Source organism: Amborella trichopoda, chromosome 13, assembly GCF_054954075.1.
Source record: "Amborella trichopoda isolate Santa Cruz 75 chromosome 13, AtrichopodaSantaCruz75HAP2 v2.0, whole genome shotgun sequence".
NCBI classification, from domain to species: Eukaryota; Viridiplantae; Streptophyta; class Magnoliopsida; order Amborellales; family Amborellaceae; genus Amborella; species Amborella trichopoda.
The window spans coordinates 29,309,887-29,334,804 of record NC_142348.1 but is presented as its reverse complement, the minus strand read 5'-3'; the positions used below and the strand labels follow the sequence as shown (position 1 = coordinate 29,334,804).

The following is a 24,918-nucleotide window of genomic DNA, read 5'->3' as shown; positions in this document are numbered from 1 at the left end:
CGATACTGATGCTTAAGCTAACTGAGTAGCCTTGGTAGAGGGCAAGTCAAGCCTACTTGTGGTGAGTGGTTAGTATTTAATGTTTGGGATGTGCTCTCAACATGTCAGTGACCTTAAGTCTACTACAAAATTTTGGCCTGTTGAAACAAAGCTAAGCAGTTTTAATCTTGAATATTGGCCTGAGGCACCCTCTTTAGCCAGACTATCCACAACTGCATTAGCCACCTGCCACATGCTGAAAAGAAGCTTACAATCAGTTCTATAACTTGAAAATGTGGTCCAAATTTTCTTTCAGCCTCCAAGGATATGGAGAAGCTCTTGAAGCTCATTTAATTACATTATTTTGATCTCCTTCAACAATCAGGGTGTGTCCCTACCTAATGTCGAACCTTTTTAGGCATCATCGAAGGACCCTTGTTTGGCCATTGTTGAATATGCAATCCAACCGGAGGTGCAAATAAGAGCAATAGCCTTGAGGAGCTATTGCGGAACATGGTTCCTATACTGGCATGCCCTGGATTGCCCAAGGTGCATCCTTCAAAATTTAATTTGATGACCCCCTGCTCTGGACTCTCCAAAAACTTCAATCATCAGACTGACCATAGTCTAAGCTCAATAATCTGGGGCCAGTTGCGAGCAAAATCTGCTGATAAAAAGTTTTACGATGTGTTTCAATTTCTTGTCCACAAAAGAACCAGAGACCTGATATTGTTCCTTATAGCCTCTATTCAAGCTTCATGACCTTCAACGCTCCATCATATCATTCCAGCCAGATGGACCAGATAGCAGATATAACAGTGACTCTCCGTGGCAATAGGCCACATGAAGGATAAGGGGTAGAGAATATAGCCGAGAATAGTTGTTGCACAAGCTGTGGGGTAACCTGCATCCCCTGAAAATTTTGGATCATCGAAGCCCAAAAGTGACCGGCTGCCTCCCAATGGATGAAGAAGTGCCCCCACTGGTTTCCTCTGCTTCCTTGCATATTAATATTATATATTGATTTGATAGTTGTATGCCTCAATGTTGCCATTGATCGACGTTGAGAGATTCCAAGCCAATTAGAAGCTTGAATTTTGCAAGGTGCGAACTAGGCATGATTTGCAGTGACTATTAAACCATGATGTGGGACTGGGATTATGGTTGAAAATGACATTGTGAACCTCCATAGGGCACCACATTACTTCCTACTCCTGGAATGCCTACTGCATTGAGTAACTCCATCAAACCTGTGAGTTGTGGTAATTCACGGTCGAGTAGATTTATCCTGAAATTGGGGTTCACACTAGGATGCCCCAATTAGCTAAATGAAGAGAGCGGACCTGCGAATCTGTTTTGAGGGGCTATCTCTCAACCACAACTCCTTCCACATTTCTATTCGATCCCTTGTTTTCACACTTATGTGAAAGTGGTTAAAAAAGGAGATTGGGCTGATACTATTCCCTTCTACCACTGCATCCCACTGCTACTTGTGCTGCTCGCCAATTCGGCCAGGGAGGCCAAGGTACTTGGTATGTAGAGGTTCAGTCCAATATCCGTAGTTCTTAGCTGTACTTCCATTTCAGGCCATACACCTACACCCATGAGTTTGTTTTTGGGCAGGTTTTCCTTGAGTGTGGTTGCAACTTTTAAATATCCGACAAAAAGCCACAGCCGGTTGATTTGCTGGCAGTTGGCATTGCAAAGAACCAACCTGTCAACAGCATACTGGATGGAGGTGGGAAATTTGGTTCTCCCTTGTAGATTGCGGGGAACCTTGTAACAACTCATGCTATACATTTTTGGAATGGAAAGACTAAAGATCTCTGCCATAATTGCGAATGAGAGGGACAGTAGATCCCTTGTTGGAGACCCCCAAAGGAGGGGAAGGAACTTTGAGCTCGGCCCTTGACCAACACTGAGAAATGAGGCGTGGAGATACACCCCCTTATCCACGTTGTCCATTTCTCTTCGAACTCCATAAGATGTCCGACCTGGTTGAGGAGCGCTCAGTCCACATGATTGTACCCTTTTCCCACTCCAGCTTAGAGACCAGACCAGGTATTTACAACTGATTTCTTGAGCGGATAGACTCAACTGCATTTAAAGCCCCTTCCAGTTTTGCCTATCCTGAACAAAAGTGCCTTGGTTAGGTTTAAGAACAAGATTCAACACCTGCCTATAGTGGGATTTGAGGACCTTGGTATGCATTTCGTACGAAGTATTTTGGAGACTGTTGGGAAGGAAGTTTTGCAGTGCTTTGACTGCTTCCAATTTAGAGACCAAAGGAGGAAGGTGGAGTTCATCGCTTATAGATGTTTCTCTTGTGCTCTGGGATATCTGGGGCTCATTAATCCTGAAACTATGGAATAAAGCCCCTGGGAAGCCATCATGGCCAGGGACGTTATCTTTGTCCCAACTCAGCTATAGCTCTGTGGATTTATTTTTCCACAGATGCTCTTTCTGGCCATTTACCCTATCTTGGGGCAAGGTGAGAAAATGGAGACTAAAAATCCTGGGCCTAGCTTGGTGCTAGGTAGAGAATTTCTTGAAGTAATTGATAGTAACCTTACTCATTTCCCAAGGTCTTCATAAATTCCATTGCCCTCTTTAATCTGAGTTATGTTTTTGGCTCTTCTTCGACATCTTGACAATCTTGTGGAAGAAAGCTCTATGTTCAGTCTCCTTTAAGCTACTTTATCCTAGAGTGTTGCAGCCAATGTATCTCTTCGTGCTTAATGATGGTCGGATATGACACCTTCTCCCCTATTCTCCTAGGCCACTCCTCTTAGGGCACTACCCTAGATTCCTCGATCAGATCCAGATGTCTGATTTAATTTAATAAGACTTCATATTTCTCGTGACAGCAACTCAGGCGGCTACTATTCCACTGAACCTACCCAACCATGAAACATGAAGGAAGATCCCCATTGAGGGATAAGGTGGTGAAAGTTTGGTACCTCTAACCACATCATCCCAAAATGAAAAGGTTTTAAAGAACTATGGACCGGTTCAATGCCTAAAAGAATAAGGGTATGGTCCATAGTTATCAGGATCGAGATTAGGACCAGTTGCAAGATCAGATTAGGAGTGAGGGATTTTGAATTGCTAGAAAGTCCCTAGATTCCAGATTGCCGCCACACCATGATCATATCCCAACTATTTTGAATCGGAGACACGGATCATGTTCTCTATCAAGGGCCATACCTTCAGTGAGACCATAAGTCACCATATCTACTTCCATCCATGTCCTTTTGAGCCTTCCCCTTACCTTTTTAGAGCCTTCTACTTGAACCAAATCGCATCTCTTAACCGATGTTGTATTAGGCTTATGCTGCACATGGCTCGCCCATCTAAGTCTACTTTCTCTCATCTTAGGGCCTTTTGCAGCCACACTTAATATTCTTTGAATGTATTCATTATGAATTCTATCCTTTATTGTCTTGCGACTCATCTATCTCAACATCTTCATCTTTCCTACACTCATCCTATAGGTATATTTTTTCTTGACTACTCAACATTCCACCCCATAAAGCGTGGCTGGTCTCATAAGTGTCCTATAGAACTTCCCCTTTAGGGCGTGTTTGATAACATAAAGTTGGGGGGGGGGGGGAGGAAGAAGGAACTTCCACATTATTGTACAACTCTCGTGTTTGATGCATGAAACTTATACAGTTAAGAAGTTCCCCAAGAACTTTCTTACTCCGTTATGCTTAAGAAAAAATGTTTCATCTAAAACGATGGAACTTAAAATAGGAACTTGGCCTTCATAGAGGGCTTCTTCCTCAAACCCTATTTTGCCTCCCTCCTTATATTTATATTTGTATTTTGTATTCATATTGTTAATTTATATTTGTATTATATTAATATAATATTATATTATTGGGAAAATATCTTTGTAGACCATGTTTTTAGGTTTCATTTCTCAACTGACCCAAAGTTTCAAAACATATATGGCAGCAGAGATTCCATCTAGTATATCGTCTAACCATCTAGACTAACTTTATCCACTTTAACCCCATCTTTTTAGCCCAAACAAATGTAAAAAAGACATGCCTTTCTATACCCCCTTCTCTCTCTCCTTGTGTTTCTTCCCAAACTTCCCTTGTTCTCTCCTTGTGATTCTCTCCAAATCTGGGTGTGTACGGAGAGAGAGAGAGAGAGAGAGAGAGAGAGAGAGAGAGAGATTTTGAAGGAAAGATATTAAAATTATATTACAAAACGCGGTCGTGATCCATGGGCTAACATGATTGAATCTGGCCGTTGGGCTCACACCATTCCATCAACCCATGGGCTAACATGATCTTTTCCCTTATGTTATATGTACAATATATATTTTATTTTTAAATTATTTATATATATGTTTAACATATAAAATGTATATTTTTGTCATATATGATATATATTTATGTAATACAAGATATTTATATAATGGGATTTTATACAATGAGACCATTTATCTTTGGTACAAGAAGCTCACAATTACTTATAACCATCCGATGTGAAATCTGATAGCTTAGATGTATCACAAAGTGCGAGAAATTTTTTTTTAAACTTTGGGTTTGGTCGATGAAATAAATGCAGCCACTCAACTTCACATCCAATGGTCAAGATTAATTGTGACCACCTTGTACCAAAGGTAAATGGTTTCATTATGTACTTTTCCTTACATAATACATATATAGTAATTTATATTATACAATAAATAATATATTTTATTTATTTAGATATTGACAATATATATATATATATATATATTTAATTTATTAATATATATTTTATTATATATAATATATATTTTTATTATATATAGTATTATCATTATGTAATATAATATATTTTTATTATAAAATATAATATATATTTATGTAATATAATACATTTATGATAGATATTTGCAATATGTATATATATATATATATTATACTGTTTTATATTTAATATAAAAATAATATTGAAATAACATTTAAAATATTATAATATATATTTTATCATGGAAAATTGTTTCATGCGGCCCCTTCCCACATTTCTACATTTGCTCCTTTGCATTATAAAGCATCCATCTTTATGAGGTCCAGCTAAAAAGAATTGAAACTAACGGTCCCAATGTCTTCTTAATAAAATTATTATTTTTAATTTTTAAAATTTATTTATTTATTTATATTCATGATCTCCATGTTATAGATTACATGTCCTTAAAAATTGGGTCTGAAAATCCATCTCAAAAATAGATTTTTAAGAGTGAACTCATTTCTACATGGGCTCATAGAAACTGTCATTTTATTATATAATATACAATATATGTTTTTTTATCTAATGTTAATATATTTATATTATATATAATATTTATATATTTATGTAATATAATATGATATATTATATTTTATTTATGAAATAGATATCTACAATACAATATATATTATATATTATTTTATATTTAATTTAGAAAATAATATTTAAATAACATTTAATATAGAATGTCGTAATAATACTTTAATAGTATTTAAATAAATATAACTATATATTCCAACACGTTGTTAAACACATAACTAGATCTTCTTTAACATTCTAGCAAGTTATCAAACACAAACACCGAGAACTTCCTTCTGAGATCTTCTTTCTTCCCTGTGAAGAAGAACTTCCAATTTCTAGGGAACATTTACTTCCAGTTATCAATCAAGCCCTTAGTTTCGTTGGTATGCGGCAATCACATAAAACTCCCGATGCATATCTCTACTTTGCCCACGTAGCTCTAATTCTATGTACGATATCTTCTTCAACCTCTCCATTCTCATGGATTATCGACCCAGGATATCAAAAATATTTTCTTATAGGTATTTGTTGGCCATCAATCTTAACTAGTTCCTTGTTTCTACTGCAATTATTATTAAATTTGCATTCCATATATTCTATCTTAGTTCGGCTTATTTTAGAACCTTTAGATTTTAGAGTATCCCTTCAAAGTTTTAATTTTGCATTAATGCTGTCTCTAGTATTGTCAATCAAAACTATGTCATCCGCAAACAACATACACCACAATACCTCGTCTTGTAGGTGCCTAGTTAATTCTTCCTTAATAAAAAAAGGAGATATGGGCTCAGTGTTGACCCCTAATGTACGTCTATTGTCATTGAAAGCTCACTTATCTCTCCATGAGTTATCCTTATACTTGTTTAGCACTCCCTTATACATATCTCTCATCATGTCAATATAGGCTCTGGAGACTCCTTTTTTTTTACAACACCTACTAATTTAAGTCTCTAAGTATCATACACTTTCTCTATATTATTAAAGACCATGTGGAAATCTTTTTCCTTCTTCAACTATTCAATCAGTTGCCTAAGTAGGAAAATGGTCTTAGTTGTTGACCGCCTTAGCATAAAACCGAATTGATTTCCTGATACACTTGTTTCATGCCTTGGATGTTGCTCAATCACTCTCTCCTACAGCTTCATAGTGTGGTTCATAAGTTTGATCTCGTGATAGTTTATACAATAGGTATCACAATACTTTTTCTACATTCGTTTGACATTTTTTCTGTTCTCAACACCTTGTTGAACAACTTCGTCAGCCTGCATTTGCCAATCTCCCCCATGCACTTCCAAACCTCTATCGGGATACCATATGGTCCTAAAGTTTTTCCTATCTTCATCTTTCTGAAAGCTTCTTTTACTTTAGATATCTTAATCCTACTAATGTATTCATGATCTCTACTATTTAGAAGGAAACCACCCTCGAGGTGAACTAGCCTTAGGTTGATTTTTTCTAGTGCCATTTACTAGGGTATCCTAGTATTAGGAGCACAGTCCATATAGTATTATAAATATAGTAATTTGATTTTTACAAAATTCATTTTTTTAAATGTAACACATCTAACCATTTTATAATACTTTAGTATTTTTGTTCTCCTTTGATTGTAGTTTATATTTTTAATTAAGTGATGAAGAATTTTGAAGAAATTGAAACTCTATAGAAGTTGAGAAATCTAATCATTGTGTAATTTATGGCCATCCTTTTCTGTTGAGTAAAAAATATTAGATAAGTATTAAGTTGAAGCTCTAGATAACTTGTGACCTGCTAAAGAGCCCAAAAAGGACAATATAGTCTACCACCATAGGGAATTATGTGTGAACAAAAAATGCAACTAATATATTATAGGATACTTAGAAGTATCAACTAATTCTTCAAAAATATATTACACGATACTTAGAAGTATCAACTAATTCTTCAAAATAGCTATTACTTAGCATTATTTATTCCTACTTGTTCGATATGCCCAAAGAGCTTATTGTAGTCTTTCAAGCCAATCTTGCTGGCTCTCTTTCACGGTTTTCTTCAAAACCTTGCAGAGGCTCTTGTTAAAGGCTCCCACTTGACTGGCCAATCGGGCGATGAGATCATTCTTAATCAGAGATCCATTATCGGATATAATCTTGTCTGGAACCCCGAATCGGTAGACGATATGATGGCACACAAAGTCAGCCACCGTCTTACCAGTCCACAGAGGTACAACTTGTGCCCATTTTGAAAAACATTCAGTGGCTGCCACTATGTAAGGATGATTTCCTATTGATATTGGGGTGATCGGCCCCAAGATATCCATTCCCCATTGAGAGAAACAGTGGCTCGGGTGACTGATGAATATAATCAGCGTGTATCTGACACGCATGACACCTTTTAGCATATTTAACTGCATCTTTTCCCATCATGGGCCAGAAGTATCCCATCTGATGGAGCTGATGATATAACTTAGGGCCAGAGTGATGCATGCCACATACTTTGGCGAGCTCTTCTAGCTCAAGGTTCAAACTAGTGACCTATCAAAGAGGGCAAGAGGGAAAATATGGTCTACCACTAAGGTAATCTTGATCCCACATTGAACCTGCGTATACGGTTCAAAGGAATTTGGATCCAGTGTAACTAAGGATATCAATCCCTAATAGGAAGGGATGAGATCTCAGAGTTAAAAAATCTCACAGGAGCAAGATTCTTCTTCTTTGCTTGCATGAGTGAGCTTTCGAAGTGCTTGGTTGTGATATTTTGGTAACTATGGTATTGTCCGAGAGGTTTTGGGAGGTTTCTTTAGTGAGATCCAAGGAATCTCTCCCCCCCATTCAGGGGAGATTGGAACTATCTACCTTGGCATCTTTATGCTTATGTAGTACTTATTATTTGTTGTTCTTCCTTACTGATAACCATAGTTGTTGGGATCTCCCAACCTATGTGACGTTCCCAATCTAGAGCTCTGGGAAAGGGATCTTAAAGGGATCTAATTGGATCACAATCCCCTCTTTTTGGGATCTTAGTCCCCACCTTGATGACCAATATAACAACACACTGATGGCTTTCTTTAGTTTTACCAACTATCAATTCAATACTTTTATTGTAGTTATATAGCTTGTTGAATAAAGAGATCTTGGCTTTAAAGAGTGTCTATAGTCCAAGACTCTATATCAGTCTTCTGAAAGTTGGCATGGGCCTCGTAATTGGCTATTGGCGGAGCCGAGTCGAGTGGTGCACATTAATAAAAAAGCTACAAATTGGAATAAAACTTGTTAAAAATAAAAATGAGTAAAAAACCAAACTCAACCATAAAGAGCATTAAAAGTTTAAAAACAATGAAAAAAATATCAGTCTTTTAAAGTGCGGCCGCATCATGCCTAAGGTGGCAGCATATGCACTTTTTAGGGTTGCGGCTGCATATGCGGCACATATGCCGGTGCATAGTGCTCTATGTGCTATGCACCTACATACACTGCCCAGACTCATGGGCGAAAATAATGCCCACAAGAGTGGGCATTAAGGTAATCCTCCCCCCTCCCCCCCCCCCCCCCAACCCCGGGGAGGGGGCGTGTGGGGCACATTGGTTGGGTTGTCATTTGGGGTTAGCTTGGGCATTGATTTGAAGATGTTTGGCCATAGATTGGTTTACAAATCAAGGGTTTCAAGGGCCGAGAAGATATTGAAATTTTCTTCGATTAATAGGTAAGTTTTCATTTCCTAACACTTTTTCTTTGGGGCAATATCTTCACAAATCTGAGTAACAAGGATCGGGCTTGGAAATATGCAAAACTCATAAATCCAAAAGATTGAAATTGTATTATTCGTAGTCTTTGTGGAAATACATATATTGGGGGTATTTTCTGACGAAAAGAACACCTAGCTTGTATTACTAGGAATGACAAAAGATCTGGCTTGGAAATTGCAATTATGGTTTCTGGATGTTTATAATAATATGATGTCTTCTATAAAGTTGCTTTCAAGTTTCTAGTTTCTAGTTTCTTCTATCAAGGAAGTTATAGTCTTTGTTAGCTGATAATATTGGAGTTAATTAATAAATTAAGTATTTAGTACATTGTTTTCGAACCTTATAGTTAATAAATCACCTCCACATTGTTTTCCATGTATTAACCTATTTTTTGAGATTTTCTGGAATGTTATTTTATTTATTGACTGCATCGGGTTGATGTGTCCGCATCTGGACAGCATCGCGCCGCATCGTCATATGGCCCCCCCTACAGCATTGGGTCAGCATCCCGCATTTCAAAGCACTGAAAAATATAAAAGATGGAATTTGGAGAAATTTATTAATAGCTGGAAATAACTAAGAAATTCTAAAAAAGGGAAATATAAAAGTAGAGCAAATGATGAAACAAATTCATAAATCATCAAAATTGTATAGGAACATGTTCATACATTCATTTACTAAAGAAATGTAATTTTATATATTTATTTTTAATTTTTTTATTTACCGAGTTTGTAACTACTGCTCAGCTCGAAGTCCAAGTTACTTGGCATAGCCAAAGTTGATCTGCCAAGTCCTAGAACATTGCTATATATATACTCTTCAAGGTTGGGAGCATGATCCCTATAAGGTTGGGATCGAGATTCCTAACATTTAAGGATCTCGATCCCTCACAAGTGCATTGCATGGTCAACTCTCTGAACCATAGGGATCTTCTATCCTTTCACTATGACTGGATCTTGATCTCTATCTCGTGCCAGATCTTCCTCCTGATTCCAATAGCTATGTTCCTCACAAAAAATGGTCCTCTGGTTCGCAAGCTTTATTGCAAGAACTGCATTTGCCTTGCGTTTCTACTCTTAAAAATCAGTTCGTTCGTAATTCCTAATGAACTATGCATCTTTACATAAAAAATGAATGATCTATCGTCATCCTCTTCTCCTACAAGAAATCCTAGGCACTTGCAATGAATAAGTCCAAGGGCGGATTCTGCCCTCATCTAAGGATTTGAGTGATCAACTGAGCCTATATATATTTTTTGGTTAAATAGTGTGCATTTAATATAGGTAGCACAAAAGATTGCATCGTAGCATTGTAACTCTTGCAGGATTCTTTTGCTTCCATCCAGGTCCATGGGGCCGGTCACTGTGCTATTTTTGTATTTTAGCACTTTTTCGTCTATGGTGTGTCATGCCCTGAGTTATTGAAGGCTAACATTTTGAGGCTCAATGATAAATTAGTAATGACCAATATAAAGACTTGCATGAAACGATCAACATGACATTGAGGTCCTGATGGATAAGTGCATTGTATTCACAGCTCAAAACTATCGGATGATGCTTGGTTAAAAGACAAGTGTATTGTACAGTAATCTTCTCTTCTAGATTATTGGCGAGGGTCGGCATAAAACCTAGCCTAGGTCAAACTTCCACAAATGTTATATTATTCTAATTTTTTTAAGATCTATTCCACTAAAATTTGTAATTTTTCCCGAACACTATGGATTTAACATATCCTTATTTTATTATTCTTTCAGTCTGAATCTTTTCAAGCTTTTTTTTCCTGCTGAAGTTTTCTCATACTTGGTATTTGGCCTGAGAGTACACCTTGGTTTGAGTTTCATCTTATTGGCTTTCTTTACTTTTGTTAAGCTTACAGCTTACCATTTCTGACGCTTGTTTCACTGCAGGTGTCTAGGTTGATCTATACTAATTCAGGAGTTGCCATATTAGCATTAGCTGCTAATGCCGTCCACAAGCTTTGGAAGTGGCAGCGTAATGATCGTAACACAACGGGGAAGGTAAAACGAAGCATCTAATTGTGCAAGCTCTTAAATTTCAATAAAGTTTGCTAAATGATGTGCTTGATTACATAAACTTCCAGTCTTACTTACCCAAAAAAAACTTCCACAGTCTGTTAAAATAAGTACTTGATTGTGTAGGCGACTGCCAGTGTGGCACCACAGTTATGGCAACCATCTAGTGGCATATTGATGACCAATGAGAATGCTGAGACAAACCCTGAAGAAGCTCTACCCTGCTTTGCCCTGTCAAAGAATGACTCTTATGTAATGTCAGCATCTGGAGGGAAAATCTCTCTCTTCAATATGATGACATTTAAGGTCCCTCTCTCTCTCACACACACAAACACACACAAAATATGGTGACATTTATCTGTTCCTTTTGGATATGATGTTTATTTGATTGCAACTTGGTGTATTCAGACGATGACGACCTTCATGGCCCCTCCACCAGCAGCTACATTTCTTGCATTCCATCCTCAGGATAATAACATCATTGCCATCGGGATGGATGATTCTTCGATTCAGATTTACAATGTCCGAATTGATGAGGTACGTCTTTCACTTACAAGAACAAATAAATATGATACATCTCCCTCTCTCACTGGGCAGTTTTAGTCTGCCTATCTTACATTTTGTAAGATGATTGCTAAATGCATGATAATTTTCTGAGAACATCGGTTTTTCAACCTTATGTACCATGTGCAATTTCTCCACAGGTCAAAAGCAAGCTCAAAGGCCATCAGAAGAGAATTACTGGTCTTGCCTTTTCCCATGCCTTAAATGTGCTTGTCTCTTCAGGTGCTGATGCTCAGGTATGTCAATTTTATCAAGAAATGAAGCATGATATAGCGATAAATGTATGCTTAAGTTTTGATGAGGATTTATTTGGGTTAACCAGGAGAGAATTTTGTGCTCTGCGACTTGTACGGAAGCTACGATAACACATTTACAATTAAATTCTTGGAATGTTTAATAACTGGCATTTACTTTGCAGCTGTGTGTGTGGAGCACCGATGGTTGGGAGAAGCAGGCCGGTAAATTTCTGCAGATTCCAACAGGGCGAGTGCCTGCTTCTCATGCAGAGACACGTGTCCAATTTCATCAAGATCAGATACACTTCCTTGCTGTACATGAGACCCAGATTGCCATTTATGAAGCATCTAAACTTGAGTGTCTCAAGCAGGTAGGCCATGTGTATACTGTCTCTGAGAATTACGTCATACCTGCATTTATATGAAGACCTATGCTTGTGTAGTTTGCATGTGGAAATAAATGTGAGATGTAGCCAAGGTTGTTTGTGTTTCCATCTATTTGTATGCTTTTGATATTAGTTCTCTGGGACATCAATGCTTGTTCCCGTCTGTCTCTTGACATGTGCATGCAAATAAGATTGCAAGAAGATGATGTCAGTTGCATGTATATTATCAAACAACTGTATATGGGCACCCATATGATACTGTATTTTGTGATGAAACATATGATCTGTATTTTATGATGAAAAGATCCATTGTTTTAACTTGTATCTTCACAGTGGGTGCCAAGGGAATCGAGTGCCCCTATCACACATGCTACGTACTCTTGCGATAGCCAGTTGATATACACAAGCTTTGTTGATGGGAGTGTGGGTGTATTCAGTGCAGCTACCCTCAGATTAAGATGCCGGATCAACCCAACTGCTTATCTGCCTGCCAATCTCAGGTATAAAATTCACAATTCTACCTTGCATGCTATTGATAAAAAGATAACACACAAGCTGATAGATCCCTTTTGGTGCATAATCTCTGATTTGGATGGAGACCACCTAAGCACTTGCATTAGTTCTTGTATTATGGACTCTATGATGTACATGGAGATGGTTGTATTCTCTCTCAACAATCTCACATGCGAACAAACACATGCATGTGATCTGCATTCTACAATGTACAATTAGATAGTTACTTTCTCCCTCCCCCACTATCTTACATGGATGTGGTTACTTGTTTGCAGCTCGAATACTTATCCACTTGTTATTGCTGCTCACCCCTCAGAGCCCAACCAGTTTGCACTAGGGCTTACAGATGGTGGGGTCCATGTTCTCGAGCCATTGGAGTCCGAAGGGAAATGGGGCACTGTGCCCCCAGCAGAGAATGGGCCTGGGCCCAGCATCCCTAGCGGTCCCAGTGCTGCCCCCCCCCAATCAGAGCAGCCTCCAAGGTGATGACTTCTAACTCAATTTAGGCCCACTTGTTCAGAGAGAGAAAGGGAAAGCATTCGGGTTTCTCTCTCCTGCGTGGCTCTTTTTATTTGACATGAGCTGCGAGGGCTTAGGATTGTTTAGGAATATACAGAGATGCAGCACCAACGAACTATGGGGTCTCTTTGCTTTATATGAAATCTTTTGCAGGAGGCTCCCATCCTTTTCACGGTAAGTTATGATGAGTGTGGAGACAGAGAGATGGAGAGATTTGGGGGGGTTTTGATTAGGCTCATCACCTGTCACTACAAAATTTGAGAGATAATAAGAGTTAGGGTTTGGTGGAGGGTCTCTCAGTTGTCAACCTAGAGCTTTGCTTATTGTATCCGAGGCATTTTATGATTCGTTTGTTCAATTTTCATTTCACACATGATTCTCTCCGTCGCTGCTGTTTATATTTGCATTTCACTGCTGAATATGTTTTCCACAAGGCAAAGTGTGCTGAAGTGCCCGGGGCGGATTGAAGGTTTGGTGGCTTTTATAGACATTTACATCTCTCTCTCTCTCTCACTCTCTCGCTCTCTCTCGCTCATTTTTCTTGCATAATATATGATAAGCAATCGGTTGGCCTGGTCCTGGAGTAGTGTGTTTAATACATGTTTAAAGTGAGAGACATGACATCCGTGATCTGGATTTTGTGCACCCTGAGATATATGAGATGGATAGCTGAAAAGCTTGTGTAGCCTTTGATAATTAGTAACCTTTTATCAAACCTTGTGTAAACTTGAGAATGACGCATTTGATTCAGAAAAATGAAGCACCGCTCTAGGTTTTACCGTTTCCTATTTCTCTTTTAAGAATGTTGAAAGTGCATAAACATCGAAATCCTTTGCTACGTAGTTCTAGTTTGCATGTTTATTAGGGGTTATTATGAATGTACTCTACGCATACAGTTAACGAGTTGGATACGAGACTGCTTTCTAGTCTGATTAAACTATATTCTCTTTACTTGCTTTTTTAGCAGTGATCAGGGTTTTAAAAAATGACGATCTGGATTAGAATCGCCTGATTCATATCGGGTTTGATGCATGGGTGACCATGATTAATGGATCCTTGGGAATGCCTCTTGGATATCTATTATTTTATTACTATTTCCTATTGATTTCCAAAGTGGCTGAATATCGTTGGTCTCTAATAGACACGGCCACCTAATTTGTTTTTTAAAACACTGGTGGTGATAATATGTTTAGGGGTTATCACCATTCGATCCATGTTAGGGAAAAACATGATCCCACTTGTATTGATGGTACGGTATGAGGAAGTGTCATGTCGTGAATCTAGATAAAAAGAAGATTGCCTAGTTGGTAAAAAATCCATCAATTCAGGTTTTGGAATCACTGATTTGGTAGGTATTTGAGCTTGGGATTTGAGCCTGTTTCTTTACAAAACAGGGAATTGGTCTGCTTGTCAGTGGCTCGAGTAAATCCTGTTTATGGAGTTGGTGATCTGTGTAAAAGAATGGGCGCTTTTGGTTGTGTCGAGTTTTTTATTCTCCGATAAATCATCGGTCTTAATTGAGTATCACCAATCTAGGTCGGGAATTAACAATTTGCGTCTGTTCCATCACGTAATACTGGGTTTTAAATAGAAAAACATAGGTTCTCATTTTTTTTAATGTAGAGGCCCTCATTATTTTAGAATCTACAATAAGCAGCAACAAAAATAGAGGCCGTTGGGAACATTATAAGCGGCAATCTTTTCGAGTTACCCTGGAAAGGAAAAAGATGACGTCCATCTTTAAATTTAAGTCCCTTTTGATCAAATCATTCTCACCTCACGTGACTTTGCGAAGACAAAAATGACTTTGGTTTATCTTTTAATAAAGGAAAAAGTTTATATAAGGATGCAACCTCATAATGTAGAACTATGGATACACCTTAAGAAAAGGTAGTTTTAATGTTGAAAAACCCTTTGATTAATCATCTCGACATCAATACGTATGACCATAAAAAATAAAAAGATTTTTTTTCAGAAAGTGTATTTTACAACATATTATCTACATCGTCTATTTTCAAGATTTTCATATGTTTATAGATTGATTTTAACCATTTTTTAAATTTAAAATTTTATAATTAGATATAAAAATAGATTTTGAGATAACCTTAAGAACATTTTACATCAAAATTATATACCATAATAAAATTTGAAGGTACACCTTACTTGTACAACTACAGATGCATCTGTATGCCAATTGCACCCTTTAATAAATGAAAGCAAAAATCAAATAAGAAAGTTTATATAAGGTTACAACCTTATAATATAGAAGGAAGGTGCACATCAAAAATTCAGTAGACAAGAGCAATCCAAAGTGAGAAAATTTTCCAATTAAGCATCTCGAACTCGAGATATATGTTATAAAAAGAAAAAAGAATTTAAAGTCTTAAAAATAGTTTATCTTCTAAATTGTTATTTAGCATGTGTATTTTTAAGATTTTAAAGTGTTTATAATTTCATGAAATTTACATTGTTTTTTTAATTTTAAATTTCTTAATAAAGGTTAAATATGGGTTTTTATGTCATCGTAAGGTTTTTGATACCAAAACTACATCTCTGACAATGTTTAAAAGTGTGTCTTATTTGTATAATACAAGGTGGGGCACCTTATACAAACCTCAGCCATTAAACAGTCAGCTCTCACAATGAGGTTGTTAAATCTAAAAGCAAAAATCTAATGTAAGGTTGCAACCTTATATGAACCCTACCCTTAGAAAATGAATTGGTTGTGTTATTCATGTAACTCTTTCATTAGAGGGTGTGGTCTGTATAAGGGCGACGTCCTAAACAGTCAAAGTATGGCGCACCTTCAAATGGTACGGAAATATGTTGTTTCAGTATTAGAAACCTTTATGATGGCATAAAAACTTATTTTTTTCTCTAATTATAAAATTTAAAATTTAAAAATAATATATAGATCTAGCAGATTTATGAATAGTTGAAAATCTTGAAAATTGATGCTCTAGATAATATATTACACGCTGTATTATTTTTAAGACTGAAAATTTATTTTTTCTCATGTTCATACATCTTGAGGTCCAGGTCATTTGGACCCAACCCATTGGGTCCAAAACATAGACCTGGACCTAAATCTGGTTTGGGTTGACCCACCAGGGCACCCGACCCAAATGCCACCCTTAGTTTATGCTTATTTTGGGTTATAAACTCACGACGAGGCTGCTTTTGAATATGTTTTTAATGAAATCCGAGAGGAGGTACAGGAGTGAAAAATCTCTTACAAATTAACTAAAATTGTTGAAATAGCAACAACTTAATGAAATTTTTTATATTTGGCCACGTTTGGGATATAAAAACCCTAGGGATGGCAATGCACCCAATCAGACCTGAGACCTGATGGGTAGACCCAACCTCAAGTCCAGATACAATACCTGGACCCGAATATTATTCGGGTCTGGGTCCGAGTCCTGCCGGACCCGGACCTGAACCCTAACCCAATCCAAATAATATGGGTGTATGTGGGTATTCATTAATGTTGTCGATACGTTTGTTTCTTATGAAAAGTATAGAATGAGACCATTTATCTTTGGTACAAGGTGGTCACAATTGATCTTGACCACTGGATGTGAAATTGGGTGGTTACATTTATTCCATTGCTCAAGCTCAAAATTCAAAAGAAATTTTCTAGAACTTTGTGATACACCTAAGCTATCAAATTTCACATCAGATGGTTGTAATTAATTGTGATCATCTTGTACTAAAGGTAAATGATCTCATTGTATAAAATTCCTTTAAGTTGTTATGTAAAATAGTAAGGAATGTGGGTATTTATAAATGTCATGCAATACTGTAAATGTTGTCAATATAGGTATATGATGGAAAAAAATGACATAAAAAAGAAAAAGAAAACAAATAATCTTCCTAGTCATAGCCCATATGTCAAGTGGTAGTGAACCCGACAAGACGTGGGACCCGATAGGTACGCCCCGATCTGGTCCGGGTATGAGTCAAATTTTGGACCTGTAAGATCCGACCTGATCCGTTGCCGCCCCTAAATCACACCCTTTCAAATCCCTTATAGAATGGAACCCCAGTTTACACTTCTTCCACGTGGTGTGATGGTCTTACTTTCAAGAAGCAAGGGCGTCCTCTTCAACAATGTACTCTACCTCCTCTCCACACTCCAACATTCTAACTTCCATCATCGAACTTCGTGCTCATATTTTTATTCCCTATTTTAATCCTTAATTATAATTTCTGGACATGAGAAAGACACAACCTCAAAAAATATTGTTCTTAAAGTAGGAGGTGGTGAGTTCTGGTTGCAAATTGATATGGTAAATGCTTGGGCACTATGTCTAGTAAATAAATTGTATTATGCAATCTCCATCGTGCAACTAATTTGGACGGTGGATATTTTTTGCCGGCCTGCCTGTAGAAAAACCGAGTCCTTATCTCCATTGTTGGTTCTCTACGACGAATTATCTATTTTGCGTACTGAACTTGGGAAGTGCCACACAAGATTCGCATTTCTAGACTCTCCCTTCCAATTTTTTCCATTTCCTTACTTATGTTGGTTTCTATTGATACAAGCGAGAACCTAGAAACTTCATAAGCGAGAATGGAAAACACTTGAAAATTTATACCTTGCTTTCTTTGTACAATGGTTGGTTGTTCAAGGGTGGAAAAGGGCCATGCTCGGCCAAGGCCGGGGCCGGATCTAGGCAAAAAAAACCAAAGGAAAAATATCTTTGTACGCCCTATTTTTAAGTTTCATTGCTTACCAGATTGAATGTTTCAAAACATATCTTGCGGCATAGAGATCCCATGTATTATAGCTTTTAACCTTTTAGACCAACTTTACAACATATTTACAAACAAAAGTTGAAAAGACATCTTTTTTTTTATTCCTTTATAAACCCCATTTTCTCTTTCTTCCCCTGTTTCTCCCCAAACCTCTCTCCATTTTTTTGTTTTAATATTGAAAATATCTTTTGAAAAAATATATTTTTTTTTAATATTAAAAAAAAATAAAGAAAGGTTTGGCGAGAAACAAGATAAAAGATAGAGAGAGAAGGGGGTTTAAAAAAGAATAGAAAAAAAGATGTATTTTAAACTTTTGTTTGGGCTAAAAAATGGGATAAAATTAATCTAGGGTTAGAAGATATAATATATGGGATCTCTATGCCGCAAGATATATTTTAATATCAGTCTATTGAGAAATCAAACGTAAAAAGAGGGTGTACATAGATATTTCCCCAAAAAAAAATAAAGCAATAAAAAAATGAAGCAAAAATAAAAATAAAAAAGTGAAAAATAGTGTGTTGGGACAACACTAGCCCTAGCCTGACCTCCGACAACATTTTGTGTCTCAAACCGTACTTGTTTAGGGCCGGGTCACCTAGGCGGGACCAGACCGCCTAGCCCATTGCCAACCCATGTTGGGGTGTCAAACCTATAGATTTAACTCGTACCTTTCTACTTTTGGTGAATGACTCCTTAATGTATGAAGATGTAAAGACCAGGACGTTTACCATATGGACCACTTATATCCTTCTTTTTTCTTTTTTTTTTTGACAAGATAATAAACTTTTATTGATAATAATAAAAATCATTACAATTACAATAATAGAGAATCACTAATCATAATCTAAGAACCATTCACCTCATGTTTCACTAAGAAATCAGCTACATTATTACCCTCCTTGTAAACATGATGGATATCAACTCGCAAACCAGATAATAAATCTATGATTTCTATCCAAAGAGATCTGAGTGACCAAGGAGGCCTCCAAATAATCTTGCGTCAGTTTATGACATTGAGAGAATCCCCTTCCACAGCACACCACTCTCCTAAAAATCTCCTGTAATACCTTTAAACCAAACAACAAAGCAGATAATTCAGCCTTATTAGTCGTAGAATGACACAAGGACAGAAGTAGCAGCAAAGAACAACACCATCAAATCTTTGAAAAATACCACCAACTCCAATAGGCTTAGGATTTCCAAAAGAGCTATCATAAAAAATCAATTTGATGCAACACTAATAGGTGGTGGGATCGATCTTCCCACTAGTGAAATAAATATGGAAGATTGTCACATCACATTTGCCAAGTTCAACACAACATCCATACACCATCACCCTTTTTTGTCACTGAAAGCCACAACTAAGTAGTGTGTATAGTCTTGTCCTGAACTTGTTGTATATCTGCTATTTTATATTCAAAAGGCCTCCTATTTCATTATGGCCAAACTTCCCATAGTAATGCAACTCTCATAACATCCCATAAAACTTTCACTTTCTTTGGCACACCTGCAAAACCTAACTATTCCATAATGTTCATCTGACATTGTGGTAAAAGCATAGCAACACTACACATCTGCAAAGCCCATCTCAAAACAGAACTTGTAAATTCGTAATGAAGAAACACCATTCTCTTCATCCTTTGGCACAACATACAAACAATTACTAAAATATTCTCTCGCTTTCTGAGATTATCTACAGCTAGAGATATGCCTTGCAAGATAACCCACATAAAAACTTTAACCTTCTGAGGAACATGTCATTTCCAAATCTTGCTAAGTTCCATATTATTCCAACGAGTTAGATCATGAAAAAATAATCTACATGTGGATTTAGTGGAGAATACGCCATCATTTCTTCTTCCTAGATTACCTCATCCTCACTCTCTCTGGAAATGTAAGTGATTGAGCTCCTACAAAAGTTCCGCCAGCTACTTATGGAATCAAGCATTCTATTGTACACGCACTGAATATTCCATACTACGCCTAATTCTTGTCTCATATAGGCCATGCTCATCATTGCATCAGGATTTGAACTTTAGAAAATAATTGCAGAAATCTAATTTTCAAAGGCCTATCACACATCCATTTATTAGACCAAAAACTAATCCTTTCACCATTCCCCACAACCCAACAACTATACTTCACCACAATGCCTCGATAGCTTAAAATCCCTTTGACAAATTATAGGCCCCATTCTACCTCAGTCTCAACTATGGATCTCTACTATATTTGGCTAACCAAATGATATTTCTTACCTCCATCTACAGTTTCCCACAAAAAATTCTTCATCCTTATTTCTATCTACTTGATAATACAATTCGACATCATAAACAAGGTCATCTGGTAAATGGGTAGATTAACCAATGAAAAAGTAATCAGAGTAACACGGCCTCCCGAGGACAAATATTTAGACTTCTATAAGTCCAATTTAACCTGGTACATTTTAATAATGGGGTCCCAAACACACATTGGCAATCTAGAATATGAAATTGGCAATCCAAGATATTTGATTAGAAAGGTTTCCACTTCACATCCTACCCAAGCAACAAAAGGGGACACCGAAGTTGCAAAAGAGGACACCAGAGTTGCAAAAGAGGACACTAACAATTGATGCTTTTTGGAAATTGACTTTTAACCCCAATACAAGCTCACAATATCTCAAGAAAGTGACCACATTGTAAACTTCATCAATATGTACATCACAAAAAAAATATCGTATCATTTGTATATTATAAATAGGTAATTATTGGGCTTGCAGAAGAAACTTGAAAATCATGAACCCTTCATGCCTCTGAAATAATATTAAACATTAAACTGAAAGCCTCCTCAATCAGGGTGAATAAGAAAGGGACCAACGAATCTCCTTGTCTCAGACCACAATATGCCTTGAAAAAACCTTTTGGAATCCCATCTCTAAGAATTGAGAAATGAGATGTCGATAAGCATCCTATAATCCAAGACCTCCACTTAATATAGAAACCCATTCTCCTCATAATCTCACTCAAGATCCCCCATTCTATCCTATCATAAGCCTTATCCATATCAAATTTTAACATTAATCCAGGCACTCTGGAAGACACCCTAGAATGGATACATTCTTGGGCAACTAAGATACTATTAGTGATCAACCTTTTATGAATGAAAATAAATTGGGGACCAGAGATTAGCATAGGAAGCAGTTTTTTCAATCGCCCTGCCAAAATCTTCGCAATAATCTTATAAAAGCTCGTTAAAAGACTTATAAGACGAAGATCATTCAAGCCAACAATAGAATCTTTCTTAGGTATTAATGTAATAAATATGGAGTGAATGCACTTATCCACAAAACTAGACTCCCATAATTCTAATACGATAGCTATTAGTTCACTCTCAATCTCCCCAAAACTTTTGGAAAAAAAGAAGAGAGGAAAACCATTAGGGCTAGGTGTTTTGTCATCTGGCATGGAGAAAACAACCACCTTAAGTTCTTCCAAACTAATTGGTTTTTCCAGATCATTAGCTTCCCAGCCATTCAAAACCTTAAATGGAACCCCATTTAAACATACCCCAAAAAACATTTCACAGGAAAAAGACTTTTGAAAATGCTGAATAAGTTTGTCTTCGTAACCCACAACATCATCTTCATAAATATCATCAAATTGTATACCAAATATATCATTAAGTTTTCTTCTTACATTTGCTATTGCATGAAAATAAGCAGTGTTCAAATCTCCATCTTTTAACCACTTTACTTCGGACATTTGCTTCCAATATACTTTTATTCATTCTTTTCCAACAACAACTCTTTAGAAATAACCCCATTGTTACTAATAGATTGCTCCACAGCTTCAATGTTCAACAAGGTTTCATCAATCTTATTTTTTAGATAAAAACAATATTCTTTTTCCATTCAATTAGCTTATGCTTAACAATCAACAATTTTTTATGCATCATATACCCACTTCTACCAACCACCATTGTATTCTCCTAGGTCTGCTTAATGAGATTCCAAACATTTATTTCCGTAAGCTAAGCTACATCCATTTGAAAAGCCTAGGCCCAAAAACATCATTGAAGGTATTCAGGAAAATAAGGTGATGATCTGAAGATAGCTTTGAGATAGTACTTACACTAACCAAGGGGAAATGATTTTTCCAATTGACTGACACAGAAAACCTATCTAGATTACTCTGGACCAACCAGATTAGGCTATTATTGGACCACATATAGTGCCTACTATTAACTAGTAAATCCATAAGAGTATTTCTCAGAATAACTCATTGAACAACCACACATAAATAGTATATAGAGTATTCAAAGAAGTTTCACCAGGGCCCCTCATACAAGTATAATCTTGCCCTACACACTGGTAACTTAAAATTTTTAACTACTGTTGATAAATCATTCAAGAATAACTTTTTTTGGAAACCCACATTTAGACCACACACACACACACACACACACACACACATATATATATATATATATATATATATATAATAACAACCATCTAAATATTGAAAAAGGACTCTAAAAAACAACCCCTAGAAAACGATCATGTTTAATAATATCAAGACATAACAAAACAGTGGGGTCCCATTAACATCCATAGGCCACCAGACGCACCAGCAGAGTCCATACCACAAAATTGAACATCCTTTGAACCCCAAATACATCTAATACAAAAAAGAGAAGGGCTAGGTAACTTATTTTCTTGTAATATAACTATATCAAATCTAAATTTCTGAATAAAAATACAAACCTCATTTATGCCATCTTTGTTACCTCAGCCCTCTCATGCTCCAGCTTAAGATCTTCATGAACCACCTGAGGAAGAAATCCATTTGGCAATATCCTCCACACTGACAGACAAATCAGAAGAATTTTCAGGCTGCATTGAATCACTGATGCCGCTATGAAAAACAATAGAGCCATTAGTCTTCAGGGACTTTAAGAACACCCTTCGAGCGGCTGATCTGGCTAATGAACGAGATGGTTTATCAACCACGTTATCTTTTCCTTTCCCTGAATCCTTTGTAGCATTTCTCTGATCTTTATTTTTCTTAGCTAAGGTTGCCTCCCTCCATTTCTTCTCTTCCTTCTTACTCTCCCTAACATGTTCTTTGATGGCTTGATAAATCATCAACAAAGATGTATTAAAGAATGCCCCCATACCCTCTATCATGTTTCTGAACCTTCCCTGAGAAAAATCATCTGCTTCATTAGCCATAGGAACCTGATCCACACAGCATGGCATGAATTTGGTTGATCTTCTGGCTCACCGACATCACATTGAGTGGAGAAATGTCTAAAATATCTTCATCCTCAACAACCATATCCACTTGATTCCCCTGAGTAGGATTTGTTGTTGTCAAACCCTCATCCTGCTCCAGGATAATCACACTGTCCTCCAATTTATCTGGTAACTCTCTACTTCCAGACGCACCCAATCTTCCCCTCTTCATCACTAAGTGAAAGGGAAGAAAACGATCTTACACCATCTTTTAGATATGATTTCAAAAGCCAAAATAGATGATCAATGGAGACCAAAAGACTCATTTGTTCTCCTGAATATTTGCTATACGTTTGAAGGGGATGAGGGTTCATTTCCAAAACTTGCATGCATCCCCATCAAAGCACATTCTTTCCCGAAGTCCACCTGGTTCCTCAGGCCCTTCAATCGGATCCAAAAAACTTCTTTCTAAATCTCTATCTCGAAATTCACCTCCTAAAATATGTGTCAAAATAGATGAAATATCTGAGATATCCAAAATATGCTCCATTGGGACCACCATTTCACCTAACAAAAAAGATGATTTTTTTATACCACATCCTTGGTTTAGATTAGCTTTAAAATTTCCCTCCTCTATTTGCGAGCAATTGGAAACTATCGTATTAGATGATGTGGTAGATTTAGCTACCAAAATAGTCTCTCCACTATCTTTACATTTCAGTTTCCAAATCTTCTTAGTTTGAATTGTTGAACGAAAAGAATTTGAATTAAACTTCTTCTGACGTGCACGTGGCTCAAATGTAGCCGACATATTACTGCAACTATCTCGAGACGAGGCATGACAGAATTTTGCTGCACTTTGTTGCAGAGATCATTAGATGTCACAAAGCGATGAGGCCTTTTGTTAAGTACTTGAACCCATTCATCAACATTATTTGAAACTATTGGACTCACCTTCATTGTGATACCCCCTTCTTGAATATCATAATGCCTACTTCCTTCTACTAACATCTACCAATAAATCATCTTTTCCTGTATATAATCTGATAGGGTTTGGCCGAGGAGCGAACTTATGACATATTGGATCCTTTTAAAAATCCCAATCAATAGAATGAAACTCTCCATATCGAGTGGCTAGGTCTTGAAAAACACCAAGGTTCCAAGCATGAACCAAAATACCCCAAAACCTAACCCACACCAAGTTCTTAGGAATGAAGGAAATATGAGTGGAAGATTTCCATTTATCAACGGTCAGCTATCTCCTTCCAACTCTCCAATGGCTAATACGAATAGCTTTGGATACATCTTCTTCAAAAAAATGCAACTTTGTTTCTTCTTAAAATCTTAGTCACCGACTCATAGGATAGTATCCACGCCCATCTTGCCCAGTGGCTTAACCCAAAGATGTCCACCAAAGGTGGAGAAAAACATCCAACTATTATTGAAGAAGGTTTATGTAAATTATCTAATAAAACTGATTTGTTAACCTTGATAGTAGGGCAAGAAAGGTCAAGCTTATCTGATCCAATACTCTCCCGTACACCATTCTCCTTTCTTCCTCCTTTCTTCCTCCTTTCTTCTTCTACTAACCTAATACCATTGGGGGCCTATTTCCAAGCTCAAACGCTTTCTTCCTCCTTTCTTCTTCTACTAACCTAATACCATTGGGGGCCTATTTCCAAGCTCAA

The 24,918-nt window shown here is 36.9% G+C and overlaps 1 protein-coding gene across 1 annotated transcript in view; it reads left to right on the top strand.

The window, feature by feature from the left end:
• LOC18444945 (topless-related protein 1) overlaps window positions 1-14,043 on the top strand; it is a 32,420-nt gene extending 18,377 nt beyond the window's left edge. The window contains exons 20-26 of the mRNA XM_006855101.4: window positions 10,914-11,024; window positions 11,166-11,345; window positions 11,448-11,576; window positions 11,744-11,839; window positions 12,022-12,210; window positions 12,559-12,725; window positions 13,014-14,043. Of these exons, the coding sequence (XP_006855163.1) occupies window positions 10,914-11,024; window positions 11,166-11,345; window positions 11,448-11,576; window positions 11,744-11,839; window positions 12,022-12,210; window positions 12,559-12,725; window positions 13,014-13,224 (1,083 nt within the window). The 3' untranslated portion in view covers window positions 13,225-14,043. The remainder of the gene's footprint in view (window positions 1-10,913; window positions 11,025-11,165; window positions 11,346-11,447; window positions 11,577-11,743; window positions 11,840-12,021; window positions 12,211-12,558; window positions 12,726-13,013) is intronic.
• Window positions 14,044-24,918: the final 10,875 nt, after the last annotated feature.